Raw genomic sequence first — 22,063 nt, 5'->3', positions numbered from 1 at the left:
TTAGATAGTCTGATTCCCCTGATCCGTGACAGTTCCAAGTTGGCTGTTAGCTGGAGGCTGAAATGGTTGTGCCAGACAGACCATCTGGCATGCCAAGCAGCTGAGGCATTCTAAGAGAAGGCTCCGACGCTGGTCTGGTCTCTACCGTTCCATCACTGGACAATTTTTCCCAGTACTGATGCAGTGGCATACCTGCTTCAGACCACAGCCCAACCAGCTCAAGTCCTCAGAACCAATCCTTGTCCCAAGTTACAGATTGTTCTTGCTAACTTCCCCTACCTACATTACTCTATCCTAGAGGCTGTTCATCTTGGAGATCTGCTGACATGTACGCTTTGGGGATGTACAGGATATTATGACAGTAGTACATGAAAGAGTTTCATCATTACAACTCCTTATTGGCAATTTTCCTCCGAATTAATCTATTATTTGTCAAGACTCCAATATTATCAGATTTACATTTCTGTCTTCTAAGGCACTTTGTACTAGGTATGCACTGAATATTTGGTTTTGCTATGGTATTTGGCCAATTTGGTTTCTGCAGATGAAACAGTCTGAGTACATGACAAAGTTGAACAGTTCAATATTCCTGGAGGGAACTCCTCTGATGCACTTGTACGAAATCAACTATGAGCTGGTAAACATGGTCTTGCTCTCAATATTTGCAAAATCTCCTTTCTTCGAGAGACAATATCTTTGATCTTAAACAGCGATCTCTTCAACCTTTTCAACTTGGTTTTAGACATCTAAGCAGTCTCTCCAACAATCTTACAATAAAAAAACAAACTATTCTGAACCATAAGTCTGACTCACTTGCTCAAAAACAAAAACCAACCAAGGTAAACTTAGCAATAAACAGATGGGTTGTCAACATATTTGGACATTCCCTCACCCCAGCAGAAATTTCAATACTCACAAAAGGACACGATTATGCTATAGTGCATGATTTCTATATCTGGATTTCCTACCATAACACTGAGAGGAACCTAAACACCCTCTGAAGTGATGATGCTAATAAACTAGGACTAGAAGTCTCCTCAGTACTACTCAGAACTAAACTTCCTTCTTCAAAATTATCTCTAGCTGAAATCAAGACTAAAATTCTTGAGACATAATAACCATCTCACCATAACATAAGCAAAGAAGGATAAAGCTGTAGTGATCATGCACACCACCTAGTACCACAATTTTTTTTTTCTTTTCTTCTACAAGATCAGCCTGCCTACCAGAAGATTACCCAGAACCCTACCAATAGCAAAATGAACAAACTTAATTCCTTATTCTACAAAGTGACCAGCTGGGCTGAAGACACTATCAAAAAATTGAAGACCCGTTTGGTAGAAACCCACGTTTTTTAATATACATAAGGAAGGAGTTCCACTCGGACCCATAGTTGACTGCTAGACTCTTCCAACTATCACTTAGGCAAATTCCTAGATCATCTTTTAATCTCCTATACAGGCCACACACCAGCCTCTGTGAAGAATTCCTCAAATTTTCTGACAAAAATAAAAAACTTAACACTTCGACCTAGAGACTTCATGCTCAGCTTTGATATCCAGTCCTTATTTACCAGTACCCTCCAACTGCTATCAGAGGAGTTCCCTCCAGACATAGCTGAAATGTTAGACTTAATCATTCACTCAGGCTATTTCATCTGCAGAAATTAATTCTACAAACAGATTGAAGGAACCACTATAGGAAGCTACTTGTCACCTGCACTTCCCATTTTCTACTTAGAGAATCTTGTGACGTCCTTATTCTCTTCAATACAACCCCAATCTTCCTTTTGAGTTCAATATGTAGATGATATGTTTGCCATCTGGCCAGATTCTGAAAAACTTTTTTAACTAAATTCAAGTGTTCACCCACGCATCAACTTCACTAAGGAAAAAGAAAAGGATGGACAATTATCCCCTCCGTGATGTATCTTTTCAGGAATAGTTGCTCCTGTTCACCACAAACCTACCTTCACAGGCTGCTACATATACAACAAGATTCAGCACATCATCCATCTCAAAAAAAAAAAAAAAAAGCAGCATCTTCAAATCTTTGCTCAACAGGGGCACATGTTTCCAATTCCCAAGCTCACCAACAAGAATTGAGCACCATCCAATGCATCATACTACAGAACAGCTTCACCTCAAGGAAATTTAAACTCATCTTGGACTGTTACTAACCCATCCCCAAGAACCTGTATGGTAAGTCCCTATCCCATATATTGTGGGTATTTCAATTGGTAAGATTCTGAAAAGATACATTTGCACACACATAGTTCCCACATTTTATCAACAAAATCTCTGCTTGGTTACTTTCATGAAAGATTAACAGACTTTCCCTCCCTGGTGTTTACCAAGTTCAGTGTGAATGCCTCTGCTCATACTTTGAACAAACAGGACGTTCTGTTCAAAAACCACCACAAGAACAGCAATCTTATATCAACAACAATAAAGCTGAAAAATCTGGCCTTGTTCAGCATGGAGTGGACACTGAACACAATATTCTATAGTCCAATACTTGCCTTTTACATCAGTAAAGGTTTAGGTTTGAGCAGTAATTTAAAAAAAATACTGAAGCACTTCTATACTGCCCAAATTTTTACTGGAAGACTGCTGCTATTGCCGAGATTTGGGAGAGTCGTTCATCATAAATGGCAAACAACAGTGCATTTTCCTCTGCCCCCTGTATTTCAATTAATTATATTTTTTAAAATTTAATATCAGATCTCTAGAATGTATGCCACAAGGATAGCTGAGGGAGTGTAAGTTGTAAAACCCTGGGTATAAGAGAAATTAGAGTGATAAGACCAACAGAAACAAGATAATGATGTGATTTATACAGGTGCTTTGAATGATGAATAGGTGGAATTGCAGTGAGTGAAAGTGTGGGAGTGGTGACTGAGCTTAACACACACATATAATAATAATAATAACAATAATAATAATAATATTATTATTATTATCAGACATCCATGGAGTCAAGAGACTCAGTGCAAGAGGTCTCACTCTTAAATGCACAGCTCATCATGCCTTGACTTAAGATATTTTCTTATAATTGCCACTCATCTCGTGCTGCCTCCACAATTCCTTTTTCGTCCAGGTTGCATGCTTCACCTCTTCAATCATCCATTTTACACCTACATAATTTAATCACCTGTCTTTGGAATACACTCAGTAATTGCCTCTGCCAGATAGTTCCTGTGTAGGGACAAAGCAGCATTGATTTCGTTCCCATCCAATTCCTCATTCCATGATATAGCTGCAAGATGCATTCCGAGTTTGTCACTTGCCTTATAATTCGACATATAATCTTTTCTCACAAGAATCCTGATATAGCTAGCTAGTGTCATAACTAGTTTTTCTTGGGCCCTATGCAAGATTTTATTTTTGCTCCCCAACTTTTTTTTTGAAAAAACAAAAAACGAATACGATAAAAATAGAATTTTTTTTTTTATAAATAAACTTTGTGTACATAATAAATATGCAGGATATTTAAAAATTAAAATAATTATTTTAATCGCACTTTTCTGGCTTTCATTTCAGCAAATTCATTAATCACATCATCATAATTAATATCTTTAGCAATATTACATTCTATTGATGGAAAGACTGGATAACCTCTCTTGTCCGATAGTAGATCTTAGATAGTTCTTGATTACTTTAACTTGCTAAAACTCCACTCACAAAAAACAGTGGAAACGAGAAGAGTGAGAAATATTCAGAGACCAATACTGATATTTGGATATGATTCAATTAATCCAAAATCATGAACAGCCTGTAGGATATCTACCTCTATATATACCTAATAATAAATAATATTATACATAATTATACATGCTTCATAATTAATATTAGGAGGTGTCAATGGTCTTTTTTTCATTATTTGGATAATGTACACTTTACAACAGATAATATAAAACTGACCAAAATTTGTTAAAAATCAAAGCAACCAACAAAAATTGTTGATTTCCCAACAATGCGAAATATGCATGGCAGGAAACCTTGTGAATGGAATGAAACTTTGGTACAATAATACGGACTACAGCCTGGATCACTCTATGCATGATTCTTCCACAACTTTTGTCTGCCTGACTCAAACAGCAAACCATAAATTTTAACTTTAATCTTAAAGTTAAAATTAATTTTCTGCACCAATAAGAAAAATCATTATTCATACAATTTCTATTTAATAGTTGCTTCCTAATGTTCGGTTAATTTTTAACTTTAATTAAAAATGTTATGGAATTGGCCCTCACAATGGCAAAATTTAAAATTTGAAAATGAAAATATAATACTGATTATTTTTTTGAAACCCCATATCTCATTTATAATAATATCCTCTGATGAGATAATCAAATTCAAGACCCTCAATCCCTATTTCAGGGTTCCTTTTGTCCTGGAACCTATGCTTGCACCCACTGCACCTGCCTAGTTACAGCACTGCAGTTGACCACTACCCAAGTGTTCATGGTCCCTTTCACCAACTGGAAGAAGATTTGACACCTCATTTATAATAATATCCTCTGATGAGATAATCAAAACTAAGACCCTTGATTCTCATGTACCCTCATCTGTTACACACTGCTTAAGATAGGTATTGCCCAAAAATTCAAAAAATTCATTTCTTTAATTACAGATGCTGTTTCTTCATTCCAGTCTTATTACCATAAAGGAAATCATCCATAATGATCACCTTTTTATTAGCCAGACAATTTTACTAAACATTTCTTTCTCACTGCCTGCCACATTACCAGGTCTATAACAACATCCTACTAAACATTTTATCCTATCAATCTCCACTTCATACCATACTGCTTCAAAACCACTGTTAGTACTTGCTCCTTGTATCTCTACTTTAGATGGGCAATACTCCTCTGCCATCATCAAAAGCACTATCCCTGTCTTTGTGTGCTATAATATGCATTATATCACACAGGAGTAACCTTCTGCAATGATTTTGTCAAATTCATAGAGCTCTGATAATGATTATATTTGAATATAACTGTTGATTAACAGCTAATACTTACCAGTACTTTCACCTTTTATCTTGTGAAGTCTTCTGGCAATTTCTTCATCTGTTATATCCATCTTTTACTATTTTAACTTAAGCTCTATTATTCTGAAACATAAATAATGTAAAGTAATAATTTCAGATATTGTACTAATTATCAAAGAATACAGCATACTAGAATTATGGAACTAACATAAGAAGTGAAATCCTGGATCATTATGCATCCAAGGAGTCCAAGACTTGTTGTGGAAGGGTACACATGAAATTTATTCATTTATGCATCACTTATCTAAACTGCATATGCTACTTAAAAAAAAAAAAAATTCTTGAACTCGAAATCAGAGATAGTGCAATTTTCATCACTTTACTAATAGCAACAGGTTTGTGTACATATGCTATGTAGTAAAGATAGGGTGCTTCAAATTTTGTTTGTTATAAATTGATCTGCATTCAATAATATTTGCTAACGCAAGTTACAATCTTTGTTTATTGTTCTGCAGTCTTCCCTGACCAGCAAATAGTACTCCGAATTTAACAGGCTGGGTTAGGAAACACTGACATACTTCTGTTTATTTACACATGCACTTCCAGGCTCAAACAACTGATCACACCATGAAAAAATTAAAATAAACAAGCATGTATAAGAAATATATTACTACATTGTTAGACATCAATGGTTTTGAATTTGTTTATGGAAAAATTTATTATTATTATTATTACGAGTATCTCCATGGAGTCAGTAGACTCATAGCGGGAGACCCAAACTAGCAAAACAATATCTGTCATATCTCTTCTTGAATTCATTTACAGACGAAGAGCTCATAACTAAGTCAGGCAATGAATTCCACTCATTCACCACCCTCCAGGCAAAAAACCTTGTTCTGACACCTTTGTTAACCACACTCTTCTTTAATTTCCAGGGATGACCTCTTGTTCTTCCATCACTATCACACAGCTGAAACATTTCCCCTGCATAAATCCTATAAAAACCTTTCAGTAGCTTAAATGTTTCTATCATATCCCCTCTTCTCCACCTATCAACCAACCTCTGCAATCCACAAGCTCTCAATCTATCAATGTAGGGGAGCATTTTTTACATCACTCACCAACTTGGTCACTCTTCTCTGAACCCTCTCCACAGCCTCCTCATTTCCAAGGAATCCAGGTGACCAGACCTGAGCACAGTAATCCAAATGTGGAAGTATCAACGCTTTATAAAGGGGAATGATAACCTCTTTATCTGTGGATGTCAGTGTGTTCCTCAACAACCAAGTAATCCTATGTGCAATCTTGGACACCTTAGCAATGTGTCCTCTGAACTTCATCTCCCTATCTACCAACACCCCTAAGTCCCTAGCCTCATCAATCGCTTGGAGTACCTTTCCATCAATGTAGTACACAGCTGGTAATCTTTTAATCCCAAAATGCATGACTTTACACTTTTCCACATTGAACTGACATCAATTATCTTTTGCCCATTTTACCAGCTTATTTAAATCAGCCTGTAAACTTTCAACATCAGCTTGATTTTTTATTGCGCTATCCAACTTTGCATCATCAGCAAACAACTGAATATCTCCCTTTAAGCCATTTCCTATATCATTTATATACAAATTAAACAACAATGTTATTATATTATTATTGTATAATATTATTATTATTATTATTATCTGAGACCTCCAAGGAGTCAAGGACTCACTGAAGCTATAAATCAGGCTATATTGAGGCTATAAATCAGATATACATAAAAAAAGTCTTATATAGCAACTATCTTAGCAATAGTCGTAGCGAAAAATTTAAATTTTGTTAAATAACAAAGCTTATTAAACTATGGTAAAGGGGCAAAAAGTTGCAGAGTATTACAAACTACATTCATATGTCACACATCACTGTTACCAATGTGCCGGTATGCTGTACATTGCATACTGTTCAAAAATAGCACTGTATATTAATTCACACACACACACACACACACACACACACACACACACACACACACACACACACACACACACACACACACACACACACACACACACACACAATGTATAGGTTAAATTAGGAGCTGGGAGGATTAAGCACAAGATGGAAACAACAGAAACAATATGTTTATATATAGTTAATACTAGAACATCTCTAATGCAAATTTTCTGACTTTTGCAGATATTGCATCATTTAATTTCATTCTTATCATTTTGGCAAGACCTCTCTATAGTGGACTCATTGGGAAGCCTTCTTTAGATGCAATTATCATAGATTCCTTCCATTCTTGTGGTATCATTCCTGAGCTGAGTTCATAACTTAAATAAAATGTTAAGATATCTCTCTCTCTCTTTTCTGTCCTGAAGGAATTTAAGATGAAGAAGAGAGAGAGAGAGAGATATCTTAATATTTTATTTAAGTTATGAGCTCAGCTCAGGAATGATACCACAAGAATGGAAGGAATCTATGATAATTCCATTGTACAAGGGTCATGCAAAAACTGATGTGTCTAACTGCCAACCTATCAGTATCTCTGGTGTGGTAGTGAAGATTTTAGAAAATTTGGTAAGAACTCACATAGAGAAATGGGTAGACAAGCATGCTGTACTCTGAAAAGAACAGCATGGGTTTACTAAAGGGAGATCATGTTTTAGCAATTTGCTCATATTTTATAACAGTGTTATGGCTGAGTTGGATAAAGCGAATGGGTGGCTATGTTAATTTAGATTTTTCTAAGGCATTTAATAGGATATGACACAAAAGGCTGTTGCATAAACTGGAGAATATGGGATTGGAATATAAACCCTTGATTTGGATCAGGGAATGATTGACAGACAGATATTATTATTATTACCCAAGACCTCATGGAGTCAAAGACTCATCTGGGAGGGCCTTTTATCACACACACAGCTCATCGTACTGTGCTTTGAACACATTCAAACTCCTTGCAGACACCACACTCTCAGGCAAGGCATTCCAATCATTTACAACTCTGCTCCGATCTCCCACTATTTTTTGTAGAACTTCTCCAGCATTGATCCTATAACAACCCCTTACCAACTTGTCTCTATCATATCTCTCCTCTTTCTCCTGTCCACCAAACTCTGCAAATTACATCTTCTCAATCTTTCCTCTACTCGACATTCCAGAGGTCAGAAACTACCTTAGTCAGTTGCCTCTGGCCCCTTTCCAATATCTCTTCATCCTTCTGAAAATCAGGTGACCAAATCTGGACACAATAGTCCATGTGTGGCCTAATGAAAGCCTTATACAACGGAACAAGAATCTCCCTACTTCTACACGTCAGTGTCCTCCGCATCATTCCAAGAAGCCTTTGTGTTCTCTTCACAATTTTGACTATGTGTTCCCTAAATTTCAGATCCTTATCCACTATCACCTCCAGAACTCTTATTTCTTCCACCTCCAACAATATATCCTCACCAAGCATAAATTCTGTATTCCATCTTTGTTTTCCAAAATTTAAAACCTTACATTTTGCAACATTGAACTCACATCCCCATTTCTGTGACCAATCACTCAATTTATTCAAGTCTTCTTGCAAGGCCACAACATCTTCACTACTCTTTATGGTTCGTCCCAACTTTGCATCATCTGCAAACAACTGAATATCTCCATCCAAATCTTCACCTATATCATTAATATACAAGTTAAACAGCAATGACCCCAAAACAGACCCCTGAGGCACTCCACTAGTGACTTTCCTTTTCCTGGATATCGCTCCCCCATACACAACTTGTTGATACCTATTAGATAGTCTTGAATCCAATGCACTAATCTAATATCCAACCCCATCTGCTCTAGTTTGACTATCAATTTATCATGAGGTACTCTATCAAAAGCCTTTGCAAAATCTAAATATATTACTGTGTATCCTTCTCCTCTGTCCAAGGAAGTAGTAACTTTATTGTAATAAGTAAGTAGATTACTAAAAATTGGAGGATGGAGGTAGGATAAATTGGTCGACCGTGAGATGCGGTGATTAATTATTTTTTTTTTGGGCGCTAGTGTCCTTGGTAAATGTGGCAGTCGTGTTTAGCTAGTCTAGAAAACGTGTTTTTAAATTTAAATATAGTGTGGCTTTTTGTCTCAAATTGTGCTGCAGTTGTGCATCAGTTAGATACAAGTGTCCTTCAGTGGTGTTATTGTTTGGAACTGTGTTATATATATTGTGTTTTCACTGCCTCACTATTTCAACGTGTAAAGATGGCGTCAAACAAGAAACGTACATCAGCGGCATGCAGGACTTCTACTTCTACACGAAAGGCTGGCTCAGTGTTAGATTTTTTGCAATGGATGTGTTGAGAAACTGCTACATGTATGCGCCGAAGAATGTGAAGGATCTGTGGTCGGTCTGGCTAAATGAGAAGGACGAAAATGTCGACGTATGTGAGAAGTGTTGGGACAGGCTGGAGCGTTTAGGAATGGAAGCTGACATTGGGACCGTAGTGGAAGAACTTCGGCGGGAGTTCATGAAAATGAAAAATGACCTTCATCTTCTTCATGAGGAAGTGGAAATGCTCGGTAAGGAGATACTGGAAGTTAAAGCTGAGTTTAATGTGTTAAACAGAGAAATTAGGACTATAGAGATTACTTTAGATGAAGTAAATAGAACAGTACATATTGGCGAGTCTTTGGTGAATGATGCAGTAATAAATAGTATGGGAGTGATTTGGAGTCAACAAAATAAAACCATAAGTGGCCTAGAAGAAACGAGATGTCGTGAGAGTGGGGGGTAAGTAATAGAGCATTGAGTAATGAAGCTGGGAGAGTCATGCTGAATAGCATAGAGAATGAGTCCATGAGTGATGCTTGTGTGGACTTGAATGAAGTTAAGAGTGGTAACATATATGGTGATTCTATGATTAAGGGTATGGAGAGTGGTATGCATGAGGAGTGCTTGGCTGGTGGGAAAATAGAAAGAGTGGCTTTAGCAATAAAGAGAGGGCACGAAGCAGACAAGATGATAGTTATGGTGGGTACGATTGACCTGAGAGGTGGTATAAATCGGGTAGGAAAAGATTTAAGAACATTGTTGTGAAGAGGAAAAGTGTCAATGGGAGGATAGTGTGTGTGTGTGTGCTGCCTCATTTTGACAATTACGAGTTAAGTAGACGAGCGATGATAATGAATGATATGATTGCAAGAATATGCAAAAAAAGAGGACTGGAATTTCTTGATGTTTGGAGTGTGTTTGAAGGAAAAAGGCAGTTGTATGCTAGACATGCACTGCATCTTAACATGGAAGGACATAAGCGATTGAAGAAGTTACTGTTTTTCTGAACAAGTTGAAGTTATTAAACTAACATTGAAAAGGTTGAGTGTAAGAGAGAGAAACTTTAGCACTGATTGCATACTTATTGATCCTTATATGTAGAATAAATTGCAGAAGAGAGGGGATAGAAATCGGCATGGGACTACGGAAGTTAGTGACTTATATATCAGTTCTAAAGCCGGTACAAGATCTAGAGGGAATCTGCAATTTTTGTATACCAATGCAAGCATTCGAAATAAGAGAGAAGAATTTTTGGCATTAGTCAGTGCAATCTCACCAAAAGTTGTAGGCATTAGTGAAACTTGGCTGTCAGCAGAAGATGTGGTCACTGGAATTGAATGTGATGGGTACAGTATTTTCAGGGAGGATAGAGAACAGAGAACAGGGGGAGGAGTACTGTTGATGATAGCTGATGTGTTGCAGCCAAAGAAAGTAGTATATCAAGATGATAGACATGTGAATGAGAGTTCATTTGACGCGGTCTGGTGCGAAATAGTGACCAATGCAACCAAATATACAGTTGGATGCTGCTATAGGCCAGGGAGTACAGGGGGAGATATTGAATTCATGCATGCACCAGCAAATTAGTGCAATGAGTGCAGGCTTAGTGATTATTATGGGGGATTTTAATTACAGTGATATCAACTGGAAGGAGGAAATATCACGTAGCAAAAAGGAAATGGAGTTCATACATCTTCTATGAGATAATTACTTGAAACAGCACATAACTGAACGGACACGTGGTGTGAGAGTGTTGGACCTGGTTATTGGTTCAGAGGTTATATGCATAAGTAAGGTGTCTTCGTTACCTCCAATTGGTGAAAGCGATCATGTGGTATTGACTTGGGAGGTTGCAAAATCTGTGGATTTTTCTGTTAAGAAGGGGTATATACGGAACTAGAGGTTAGGCGATTATAACAAGCTTCAGAGTGAACTTGCAGCCATCCTATGGCAGAACATATTGCAGGGGAAAGATGTTAGCAGTGCATGGGATAAAATCAGAGGGTATCTGAGGAAAGCAATATCAGATTGTGTCCCCATGGTCAGGAGGTCAAACAAGGCAGGCGTTAGATGGATGAGCAGTAGTATCAAGCTTGATCTGCAAAAAAAAAAAAATGTTATGGAGAATTTACAAGGAGAAAGGCGACCAGTACACCCATGAGCAGTACAAGGCTCAAGCTAGGAAGGTTACCAGCATAGTAAGAAGAGCTAAATCAGATTATGAGAAGACCTTAGCCAAAGAGATCAAGGGTAATCCCAAAGAGTTCTTCCACTATGTAGCAAGTAAGAGGAAGAATGACTTCGGAAGGATAACTTTAGTGGGTGCTGATGGTATTGAGGTGACAAAATCAGATGTAATAGTCGAGTTACTGAGTGATTACTTTTCAAAAGTCTATCACCCAAGTGAGGATATCTCTATACCTGCAGCAATAACTAATGTGAGAATTGAAGCTAAAGAATCAGAGGTATTTAATATATTGCAAAATTTAAATGCAAACACTGCTGTAGGCTTCAGCTCGGGTGTTGCATGAATGTGCAAATGAATTGTCAAACCTCTCTTACATGGATATTTAATTTAAGTTTGAACACTGGTATGGTCCCTAGGGTGTGGAAGTTAGACAAAGTGGTTCCTTTACATAAGGGTGGCTCTAAAACTGCGGTATTGAATTACAGACCAATCACCATCTCAGGAGTAGTTGTAAAAGTTGGTTAAAGACAAAATTCAAGAATGGGTGGATCAGGATATGATACTCTATAGAGGCCAAAATGGTTTTGTTAAAGGTAGATCCTGCCTTAGCAATCTATTAACTTTTCATAATAGAATGACATCTGAGTTGGACAAAGGAACTGGCTACACAGTGGTACTTCTGGATTTTGCTAAGGCTTTTGACAGGATACCCCAATAGAACACTGTTACGCAAATTGGAGCAGATGGGAATGGATACTAAATTGGTGATATGGATATGACAATGGCTCAGGGAGAGATACCATAGGGTGGTGTATGGAGGAATCGAGTCCAGAATGTGGCAGGTGACCAGTGGTGTGCCTCAGGGCTGTGTGCTTGGGCCATTGTTGTTTAATTTGTATATAAATGACATAGGAAATGGCTTAAAGGGAGATATTCAGTTGTTTGCTGATGATGCAAAGTTGGATAGTGCAATAAAAAATCAAGCTGATGTTGAAAGTTTACAGGCTGATTTAAATAAGCTGGTAAAATGGGCAAAAGATAATTGATGTCAGTTCAATGTGGAAAAGTGTAAAGTCATGCATTTTGGGATTAAAAGATTACCAGCTGTGTACTACATTGATGGAAAGGTACTCCAAGCGATTGATGAGGCTAGGGACTTAGGGGTGTTGGTAGATAGGGAGATGAAGTTCAGAGGACACATTGCTAAGGTGTCCAAGATTGCACATAGGATTACTTGGTTGTTGAGGAACACACTGACATCCACAGATAAAGAGGTTATCATTCCCCTTTATAAAGCGTTGATACTTCCACATTTGGATTACTGTGCTCAGGTCTGGTCACCTGGATTCCTTGGAAATGAGGAGGCTGTGGAGTGGGGTCAGAGAAGAGTGACCAAGTTGGTGAGTGATGTAAAAAATGCTCCCCTACATTGATAGATTGAAAGCTTGTGGATTGCAGAGATTGGTTGATAGGCGAAGAAGAGGGAATATGATAGAAACATTTAAGCTACTGAAAGGTTTTTATAGGATTTATGCAGGGGAAATGTTTCAGCTGTGTGATAGTGATGGAAGAACAAGAGGTCATCCCTGATGACCTCTTTGTTCTTCCCTAAGTCATCCCTAGTTTAGGTCTCCCGCGATGAGTCTACTGACTCCATGGAGATACCTGTAATAATAATAATAAAACATGTTCAGCAAATCCATGCTGTCCATCAAAGATAATACCATTGCTGTCAACCCAACTCTGGATCCTAGTTCTCACAAGCTTCTCCAACAACTTAATCACAACACCTGACACACAGATAGACCTATAATTTGATGCTTGAGTTCATTCACCTCCATTATGAAGTGGCACAATCTTGCCCTCCTTCCACTCTTTAGGGACTTAACCGAGTGCAAGACTTGTATTAAATAAAAAAAAATGTCAAAACAGGTGTCAACTCCCTGGCACATTCCGTCAGAATATGTGGTGATATATTATCAAGTCCCACAGCCTTATTAACATCTAGTTTACTCAACTCCCCATACACCTCTTGCTCACTTACAGTCAGTCTCGCCTCCCCATCATCTACTGCTCTCAATCTCTAAATGAAGTCACATTCAGAAGATTGAAAGACCTTTACGAAGGTCATTAAGTATCTAAACCAGACTTTCTGCAACAGTTGTCTTTATACCATTTTCTCCAATCAATGTCATCCTTCCATAATCATTCTATCTTTTGCTGGCTACATATCGAAAGAACTCCTTAGGATTCTTTTTGGCTTCATTAGCTGTAACTGCTGTTCATACCACTCTTTAGCTAGCCTCACCAACCAAGTCACCCTCCTTGCCTGGTCTTTGTAGACCTCATGGAATTGGTTATTTCCACTTCTCTTATGGTGCCACCATAAGAGAAGTGGAAATTACGCCACCACAATGCCCTCTTTCTCTGTATCTCATGCTTAATCTCTTTATTCATCCATCTCACGCCTACCTCATTTAACCTTCTCACCCTTGGAATACACTTAAACATTGCATCTACTAGATAGTTTTTGAAAATCCTCCATGCTGAATTGATCTCTTTTCCAGCTAACTCCTCATTCCATGCTACACCTGCAAGTTGTCTCCTGAGCTCTTCATAATCTCCCCCCCCCCCTTGTAGTTCCACATATATCCTTTTCTTACAGAGGTCCTCACACTGCTGGCAACCACCCAGGTAATCACCTCATGGTCACTCTCACCAATTGGTGGGTGATTTGACAGCTCATTTATAATTACATCCTTTGATGAGATGACCAAATCCACGACCTCTCAATCCTTGCGTGCCTTCTATTATATACTGTCTGAGACTCATTTTCTTTACTTCCAGTTGCTATTTCATCATTCTAGTCTATATTGCATAATTAAAATCCCCATAATGATCACCCATTTCTTTTTTTGCTTGGCTAAATTGATGAAACATTTCATTATCACCACCATCCACATTACCTGGTCTATAACAACATCCAACCAAGTATTTGATTCCATTCACCTCTATCTCACACCATACTGCCTCAAAATCACTGGCACTATTTCCCTCTTGCATCTCTACTTTGTATAGACATAACTCTTTCTCTATCATCAATAGCTCCCCCCCATTTTCACCCTTTCTATCGTCACAAAACACATCATACCCTTCCATCTCTATTCCTGTCAGGATGTCGTCCTCTTCCAACCATGTCTCACTTATTCCGACAATCTTTGGGTGAACAGATGCAATTAATGCAACCATTTAATCTGGCTTGTTTCTTATACTTCTAGCATTTGTATATTATTATTCAGGCGTCCATGGAGTCAAAAGACTCATCATGGGAGGTCCTTCCTTAGAAACACAAAGTCTATCAAGACTCATCGAAGGGAGTTCCCCCCCCCCCCAAGAAACACAAAGTCTATCATACCACTCCTTGAACTCATTGACCATTCTCGCTCTCACCACTCCATTAGGCAATGCATTCTATGATTCAACCACCCTCCACGTAAAGAAACCACTCCTCACCCTCTTGCTCACAGTTTCCTTTCGTAACTTCCAGGGATGGCCTCGTCATCACTCCTTCCCGCTATTGAACAAAGCAAAAGAACTGCATCAACCTTGTAACCACCTCTCAACAGTTTAAAAGTCTCAATCATATCACCTCTCCTTCTTCTATCCACCAAACTCTGCAGTCCACATTCCCTCAGCCAATCCTCATAACGATCATTGTACAGTCATCAAACCATCTTTGTTATCTGCCTTTGTACCCTTTCCACAGTTAATTTATCCCCTTCAAATCCTGGGAACAAAATCTGAGAACAACAGTCCAATGTGTCTTATACAACGGAATGATAACTGTTTTATCTCTGCAGGTCAGAGTCCTTCTCATTATTGCAGCAATCCTCTGACCTTCACCAACTTTGCAATATGTCCCCTAAATTTCAGGTTTCTATCAATCATCAATCCCATTTCTCTTGTCTCCCCTACTTCCTCCAGTATAACCGCAAACATAGAGTATGCAGTGTCCAATTGATGTTTCCCAAACCGCAAGACCTTACATTTTGCTGCATTAAACCGACACCCCCTTTCATTTGCCCATCTAACTAGCTTATTCAAATCCTCGTGCAGGGCTGCTGCATCTGCAGTATTACTAATAATCCTTCCCAGCTTTGCATCATCTGCAAATAACTGTACATCCCCTGCAATCCACTGACAATGTCATTGATATAAAGGTTAAACAATATATTTCGCAGCACTGAGCCCTGTGGAACCCCATTCGTAACCCTCTGCTTCGTTGAAACTGCCCCACCATACACAACTCTCTGATACCTATCGGACAGCCAATCCTGAATCCAGACCAATGTGCTGCAACTTAAATATCAGTTTATCATGTGGCACCCCCCTGTCAAATGCCTTCGCTAAGTCTATGAAAATGGCTTTAGATTTTCCTCATCTAATGCTCTTGTAACTTTATCATAAAAGGCTAGCATATTGCTAAAACAAGAGCGCACCTTTCACAAATCCATTTTGACTCTCACAGATAACATTACCCTCATCTGCCCAATGCTGTATACGGTCCCTCACTACTTTCTCCAACATCTTACTAACTACTGATGACACACAAACTGGTCTATAATTAGACACTTCCAGTCTGCTACTGCCCTTATGCAATGGTACTATCTTACCTCCCTTCCATCATGGGCACCTTTCCAGTAGCCAGACTTTCACTGAAAAGCCAGGTCAAAGGCACTGTCAATTCCCTAGCACATTCTCTCAAAACTCGTGGTGAATTACCATCCAGTCCCAAAGCTTTACTGACATCCAGAGTACTCAGTATTTGAAACACACTCTCCTCCTGTACCTCTAAACCTTGAACCTGCCCTATTCCTCTAGCATTAAAACTGACTCCTCCAGGATGAAATACTCCAATAAAGTGGTCATTGAACAATTCTACTATGCCCTCTGCATCAGTCACTCTATTCCCATTTTTATCCCACAATATCATTCTTCCACAGTCATTTCTCCTCCTACTGGCCACATATCTAAAAAATTCCGTAGGATTTTCTTTGAATCTTAGGGCCAATCTCCTCTCATATTCCAGTTTCACTTTCCTTACCACACTAGTCACTCTTCTGGCCTGTGTCTTATATTCTTCATGCATTTTCTCTTCACCTGTCTTCTTCTTATATTTCTTCCATAGTCTCTTTTTCGCATGCAATTCCTGTTTATTATTATTTATCATCCACTTTTCTCCAAATTGTGTCCTCTTCACTCATGGTATACAACTTACCATTGCTGCTAACAAATATTCTTTCATAATTTCCCATGCACTAATGATATCCCGGCCTTCCAATTCCTCCCTCCATGAAACTTCCCCAAGTTGACATCTTAGACTATTATAATCACCTGCCTTATAATTCCACATATGTTCCCATCTCTTTGAGACTCCTGCATGTCTATTCATTTTCCAAGTCAAAACCATATGGTCACTCTCTCTCCAACTGGTGGGAGAGATGTCATCTCAGTTATTATCAACTCTTCTGATGCTATAACTAATTTCAAAATTCTTGAACCTCTTGTTACCTGTATTATATGTTGCCTAAGACATTTGTCCCTCAAGAATTCTAGAAATTCATTTCCCTTATTGCCAAAGCCACCCTTTCTATCGTTCCTCCTGGCAAACACTCCTCACACATCCTATCTTGAACACCACAGATCATTGAATCCCAATACATTATACCTCTTACCATTCCCTCTCTCCTATTGTTTCCATTTTCTCCTCTTCTTTTATTCCCATACCTCTCTCTCATTCCCTCTCTCCTACCGTTTCCATTTTCTCCTCTTCTAGCACTCCAATACCCCTCTCACATTCCATTCTCTCCTCTTCTAGCACTGCCATACCTCTCTCTTATTTCGTCTCTCCTACTGTTTCCATTCTCTCCTCCTCTAGCACTCCTCTGCCTCTCTCTCATTCTGTCTCTCCTACTGTTTCCATTCTCTCCTCTTCTAGCATTCCCATACCTCTCTCTCTCATTCCGTCTCTCCTACTGTTTCCATTCTCTCCATTTCCATTTCCATATCCAATTCCATTCTCTCCTCTTTTATCATTCACAAATTTCTCTCCTCTCCTATCATTCCCAAAACTCTCTATCATACCTCTCCCATACTCCGAATTGCCTTGCATTTATTTCTTCCATTCTTCTAATCTCATCTTTCATACTTATCATACTTCTCCCAAGACATTCCACCTCCTCTTTCAGCTCCTCTATCTCCCTCTGCAGGTCAGTCACTCTAAATCGAAATTCACTCTCTCAAATAAAACCATCTAAACTTTCACAGTCACTCACGCCTTCTACACAATCAACTATTATTTTCTCATTCACATTTTTTTCTTCATTCTCTCCTATCACACTACTCATCTTCCTGTATTCATTTCCCGTTCCTGGAGCAACAAGGTCGGTTATTGAGATATCTACTGCATTTATTTCCTCCCACTGCCTGCACTTTAAACACACACGCACCCCATCCTCTCTCACAAGCCAGACATCCAATTCCCAAGACACATACATGCCGCAAATACTGCATGCCACAAGCTCCCTTATTATATTGCTTATAATAGTGTGCCCAAATGGCAGAAGACTTGGCGACAAGGCATTTGCGACTGCAGCTGAATTCGTCATCATTCGTTACTGCTGAGGGACTACTAGCGTAATCGTTAATTATTCAAAATCAAAAATAAATAAACACTAAATAAGTAAACAATTACAAGCAAAACAAAACATTAAGTACACTAAATAAAATGAAATAAAACTAAAAAAAAAAAAAAAAAAAAAAATCAGCTAACGCCTTTTTATTCCCGTATATACGGGAGTAGGCGAGGCCATTTAGCCCTATTTAACTTTTGGAGACTGAGTGGGCAGTTCAATCTCCACTGGTACCCAATCAGAGACAGATGGCCCAAGGCTATCACTAATTAAGCGGTACGCAGTGAAGAGAGACGGCTCAAATGTGCCGCCATCTCGTGGTCTCTAACCCTAACACAATATATTTTAATGTCTGAAATAATGTGGGTTCTACGGTCGATTTTGTTGAGTTTACAGGACGAAAAACCCGAGTTTCCGGGAGGAAAAACCTGCTTGCCCGTGCCAGAGATCGACTAACTCGGGAACCGGTCGAAAAAAGGCTTAGAAAAATTTCCTCTAGTCGCCGACTAGACTCGAAACCAAGACTTCCTTCGTGCGGCCTAGCGCGATGGTGTGCAAACGCCACATCCACTGAGCTACACAGGCTCTTGAAATAAAACTAAATAGAGTAATGAAAACTTAGCTTCGTCTTATCTTCCACTGTTATGCATCCGTCTTCTCGGTAAACAAAATACACAATATCGCGACAGCACTAACTTCAAAAAACAACCACTATAGTACACTCATATTCCAGAGAAACAATTTAGCACTCAAAAACGTAAAAAAAAAAAACGGACTACTCACCGATTAAAAAAAACTCACTTTCTTCAGCACAGCTCAAATTCACCGCCACGTGCTATGGCGACACTAGCGACACATATACAAACACAACATCTCATTTCTGGATCTACAGCTAGTTCCACTGATACCACTCACTCGATGTGATCTCTCCATGCTCGACTGGGGCTATTTCCCTTTCTGCTTATTCATTTTAAAACCCTTTTCATTTCCAACTGTTTCCTCTTGATCCCAGGTCATCCCATTCCTTTCCTGCCTACACATGCTCTCACCCTCCTCTCGGAGCATTCATCTTTCTCATGCTGTGTACCCCCTGTCCACCCTGAGCCTCCCCATTTCCCTGCTCCTCTTGCACACCCATTCTCTCAAAATCAAAGTCTTTCAATATCAAAAAGTAGTATACAGAAGGTGTGAATCTGCCAGATTTAAGGTAACCAGTGGTATACCTCAGGGTTCAGTCCTTGGGCTATAGTTGTTCAATCTATACATTAATAACATCAGGCAGGGTCTAACATCAGATATGCAATTGTTTGCTGATGATGCGAAGATAGGTAGGGCTATCAGGATGCTACTGATATTCAGCACTTACAAAATGATTTGAATAGGCTGGAAATGTGGGCAAATGAAAAAGGCTGTCAGTTTAATGTTAATAAGTGTAAAGTTATGCCCTTTGGCGTGATTAGAGTTCCAGTGGCATATTATATTAGCGAGGTTATGCTACAAGAAACTGAAGAGGCAAAGGATCTTGGCGTATTGGTGGATAGGAATTTAAAGTTCAAAGGTCACATAGCAAAAGTTACAAATACAACTCAGAGGATAATTGCAATGGTAAAGTGATTGACATGTAAAGATAAGGAAGTCTTGTCTCTTTATAAAGCTTTGTTAAGACCACACCCGGATTATTGTGTGCAGATATGGTCTCCCAAATTCCAAGTGGATTAAGAAGCAGTGGAAAGGGTGCAAAGAAGAGTTACAAAGATTATATCTGGAATATGGGATTTTGATTATAATGACAGATTGCACGTATGTGGATTCCAGACTATGGTTAACAGAAGAAAGAGGGGTGATATGAATAGAGGCCTATAAACTTTTGAATGGGATGTTATAGGATATTGTTTGATGAAATTTTTCATTATATGGAAGGTGGGAGAGAGAACACAGGGGGCATCAATGGAAGTTAAGTTTGTTCATAGTCAAGAAAGGGGTAAGAGTTAGGTTTTTCTCCCAGAGAGCAGTGAGTGAATGGAATAGTTTGCCTTTAGGGGTAGTGAGTGCATCTAGTGTGTGAATAAATTTAAGGGAAGGTATGACAGCTGATTTATAGCCTCCCATCTTTTTTTAAAAAATTATCATATACATTTTACATACTTTTATATACTTATTATGATGTTTGGATATAGTCAAGAAAGGGGTAAGAGTTTGGTTTTTCTCCCAGAGAGCAGTGAGTGAATGGAATAGTTTGCCTTTAGGGGTAGTGAGTGCATCTAGTGCGTGAATAAATTTAAGGGAAGGTATGACAGCTGATTTATAGCCTCCCATCTTTTTTTAAAAAATTATCATATACATTTTACATACTTTTATATACTTATTATGATGTTTGGATATAGTCAAGAAAGGGGTAAGAGTTTGGTTTTTCTCCCAGAGAGCAGTGAGTGAATGGAATAGTTTGCCTTTAGGGGTAGTGAGTGCATCTAGTGTGTGAATAAATTTAAGGGAAGGTATGACAGCTGATTTATAGCCTCCCATCTTTTTTTAAAAAATTATCATATACATTTTACATACTTTTATATACTTATTATGATGTTTAGAGTCTCGGTGTCAAACTCTTAGAAAGACATTGATTGATTCAGGTAGGGAGGTAGGTGGTGACGTTGTCTGCAAGGTTAGAAAAATAAGAACACCATAGTGGACACAAGAAGTTGAAGAAGCAGTTTTGGAAAAGATGAAAGCCTACCATAAGTTCCTAGCAAATAAGTCAGCAGATGCTCTAAGAAAAATACAGAGAAAAATGTAAGAGAGCTAAGCTGTGTGCAAAAGTAGCTAAATAAAAGTCCTTGGAAGACTTTGGTGAGAATACAGAAAATAAATATCAGGAAGGTCGCAAAATGCTCTGAAGGCTCTTGAAGAAGCTTAGAAATGGAGGAAAGAGCACTGTAAAAGGAATAAAAGATGATAATGTCACATAAAAACTGAAGATGAGGATATCCTATATGTCTGGAGTAATTACTTTGAAAAACTGTTAAACGAACAAAGCAGTGCCAGAACCATATTAGAAAATTTTCAAGAAGAATACAAAGAGGAGTAAATATCAACACCTGAGGTGGAAAAAGCCATCAAAAAATTGAAACATGGAAAGGCAGCTGGAGTAGATGGTATTCAACCAGAAATGTTAAGTATTGAGGTATAAAAGTTTTGCAGTGGCTACACTGTATAATTCAGAGGGCCAGAAGGTTGAATTCCTGACGATTGGAGTAGAGCTCTCATAGAACCAGTCTATAAAAAATGGAATAAAGCTGAATGTGAGAATTACAGAGGAATTTCTCTACCAAGTGTTCTAGGTAAGATTTATGCAAGCATACCTGAAAAGAGGTTGAGAAAGATTGTGAAAGAGAAACTTGGAGAAGAACGAGCTGGGCTCAGGCCAAACAGAAGTTGTCAAGATCAGATTTTCTTCAAAACAAATAGTTGAGAAATCTTGGGAATATGACAAGGATATGTAGTAAGTTTTGTAGATCTGGAAAAGGAATACAACAGGCATCCAGAGAAAAGCTTTTCAAAACACTTGATTATATGGAGTGAATGGAATATTATACATAGCAATACATGGTCTATATTTAAGTGGCCAGTCATTAGTTAGAATTGAAGGAAATCCAGGAAGATGGTTTGATGTAAAATCAGGGGTAAGACAAGGATGCTGGATCATGCTATGAAAGGAAAAGTGATATCAAGCCTGATATATTAGAATTGGAGATGTGAAACTTACCTGTTAGCTTTATGCAGATGATGTTGTACTCCTAAACAAATCTAGTGCAAATCTCTCGGATTCATTAACTAAATTGAATAACAGCCATAACAACTTGGACATGAAAATCAGCTATAGGAAGACCACTGTCATCACCA

General features: G+C 38.4%; 1 protein-coding gene across 3 annotated transcripts in view; it reads right to left on the bottom strand.

Moving 5' to 3' along the window:
* Positions 1-22,063, bottom strand: part of LOC150102576 (uncharacterized) — a 226,285-nt gene that overhangs the window by 137,760 nt on the left and 66,462 nt on the right. For all 3 annotated transcript variants that reach the window (XM_090399811.1, XM_090399813.1, XM_090399812.1), the window contains exon 2: positions 5,027-5,118. In XM_090399811.1, coding sequence (XP_090255937.1) covers positions 5,027-5,087 — 61 coding nt within the window. In that variant the 5' untranslated portion in view covers positions 5,088-5,118. The remainder of the gene's footprint in view (positions 1-5,026; positions 5,119-22,063) is intronic.

Source organism: Typopeltis vanoorti, chromosome 10 (assembly GCF_054136105.1).
Source record: "Typopeltis vanoorti isolate ZY-2024b chromosome 10, IOZ_Tvanoo_1.0, whole genome shotgun sequence".
NCBI lineage: Eukaryota > Metazoa > Arthropoda > Arachnida > Uropygi > Thelyphonidae > Typopeltis > Typopeltis vanoorti.
Note: the sequence above shows the minus strand (reverse complement) of the source record. Positions and strands in the feature narration are given on the sequence as shown.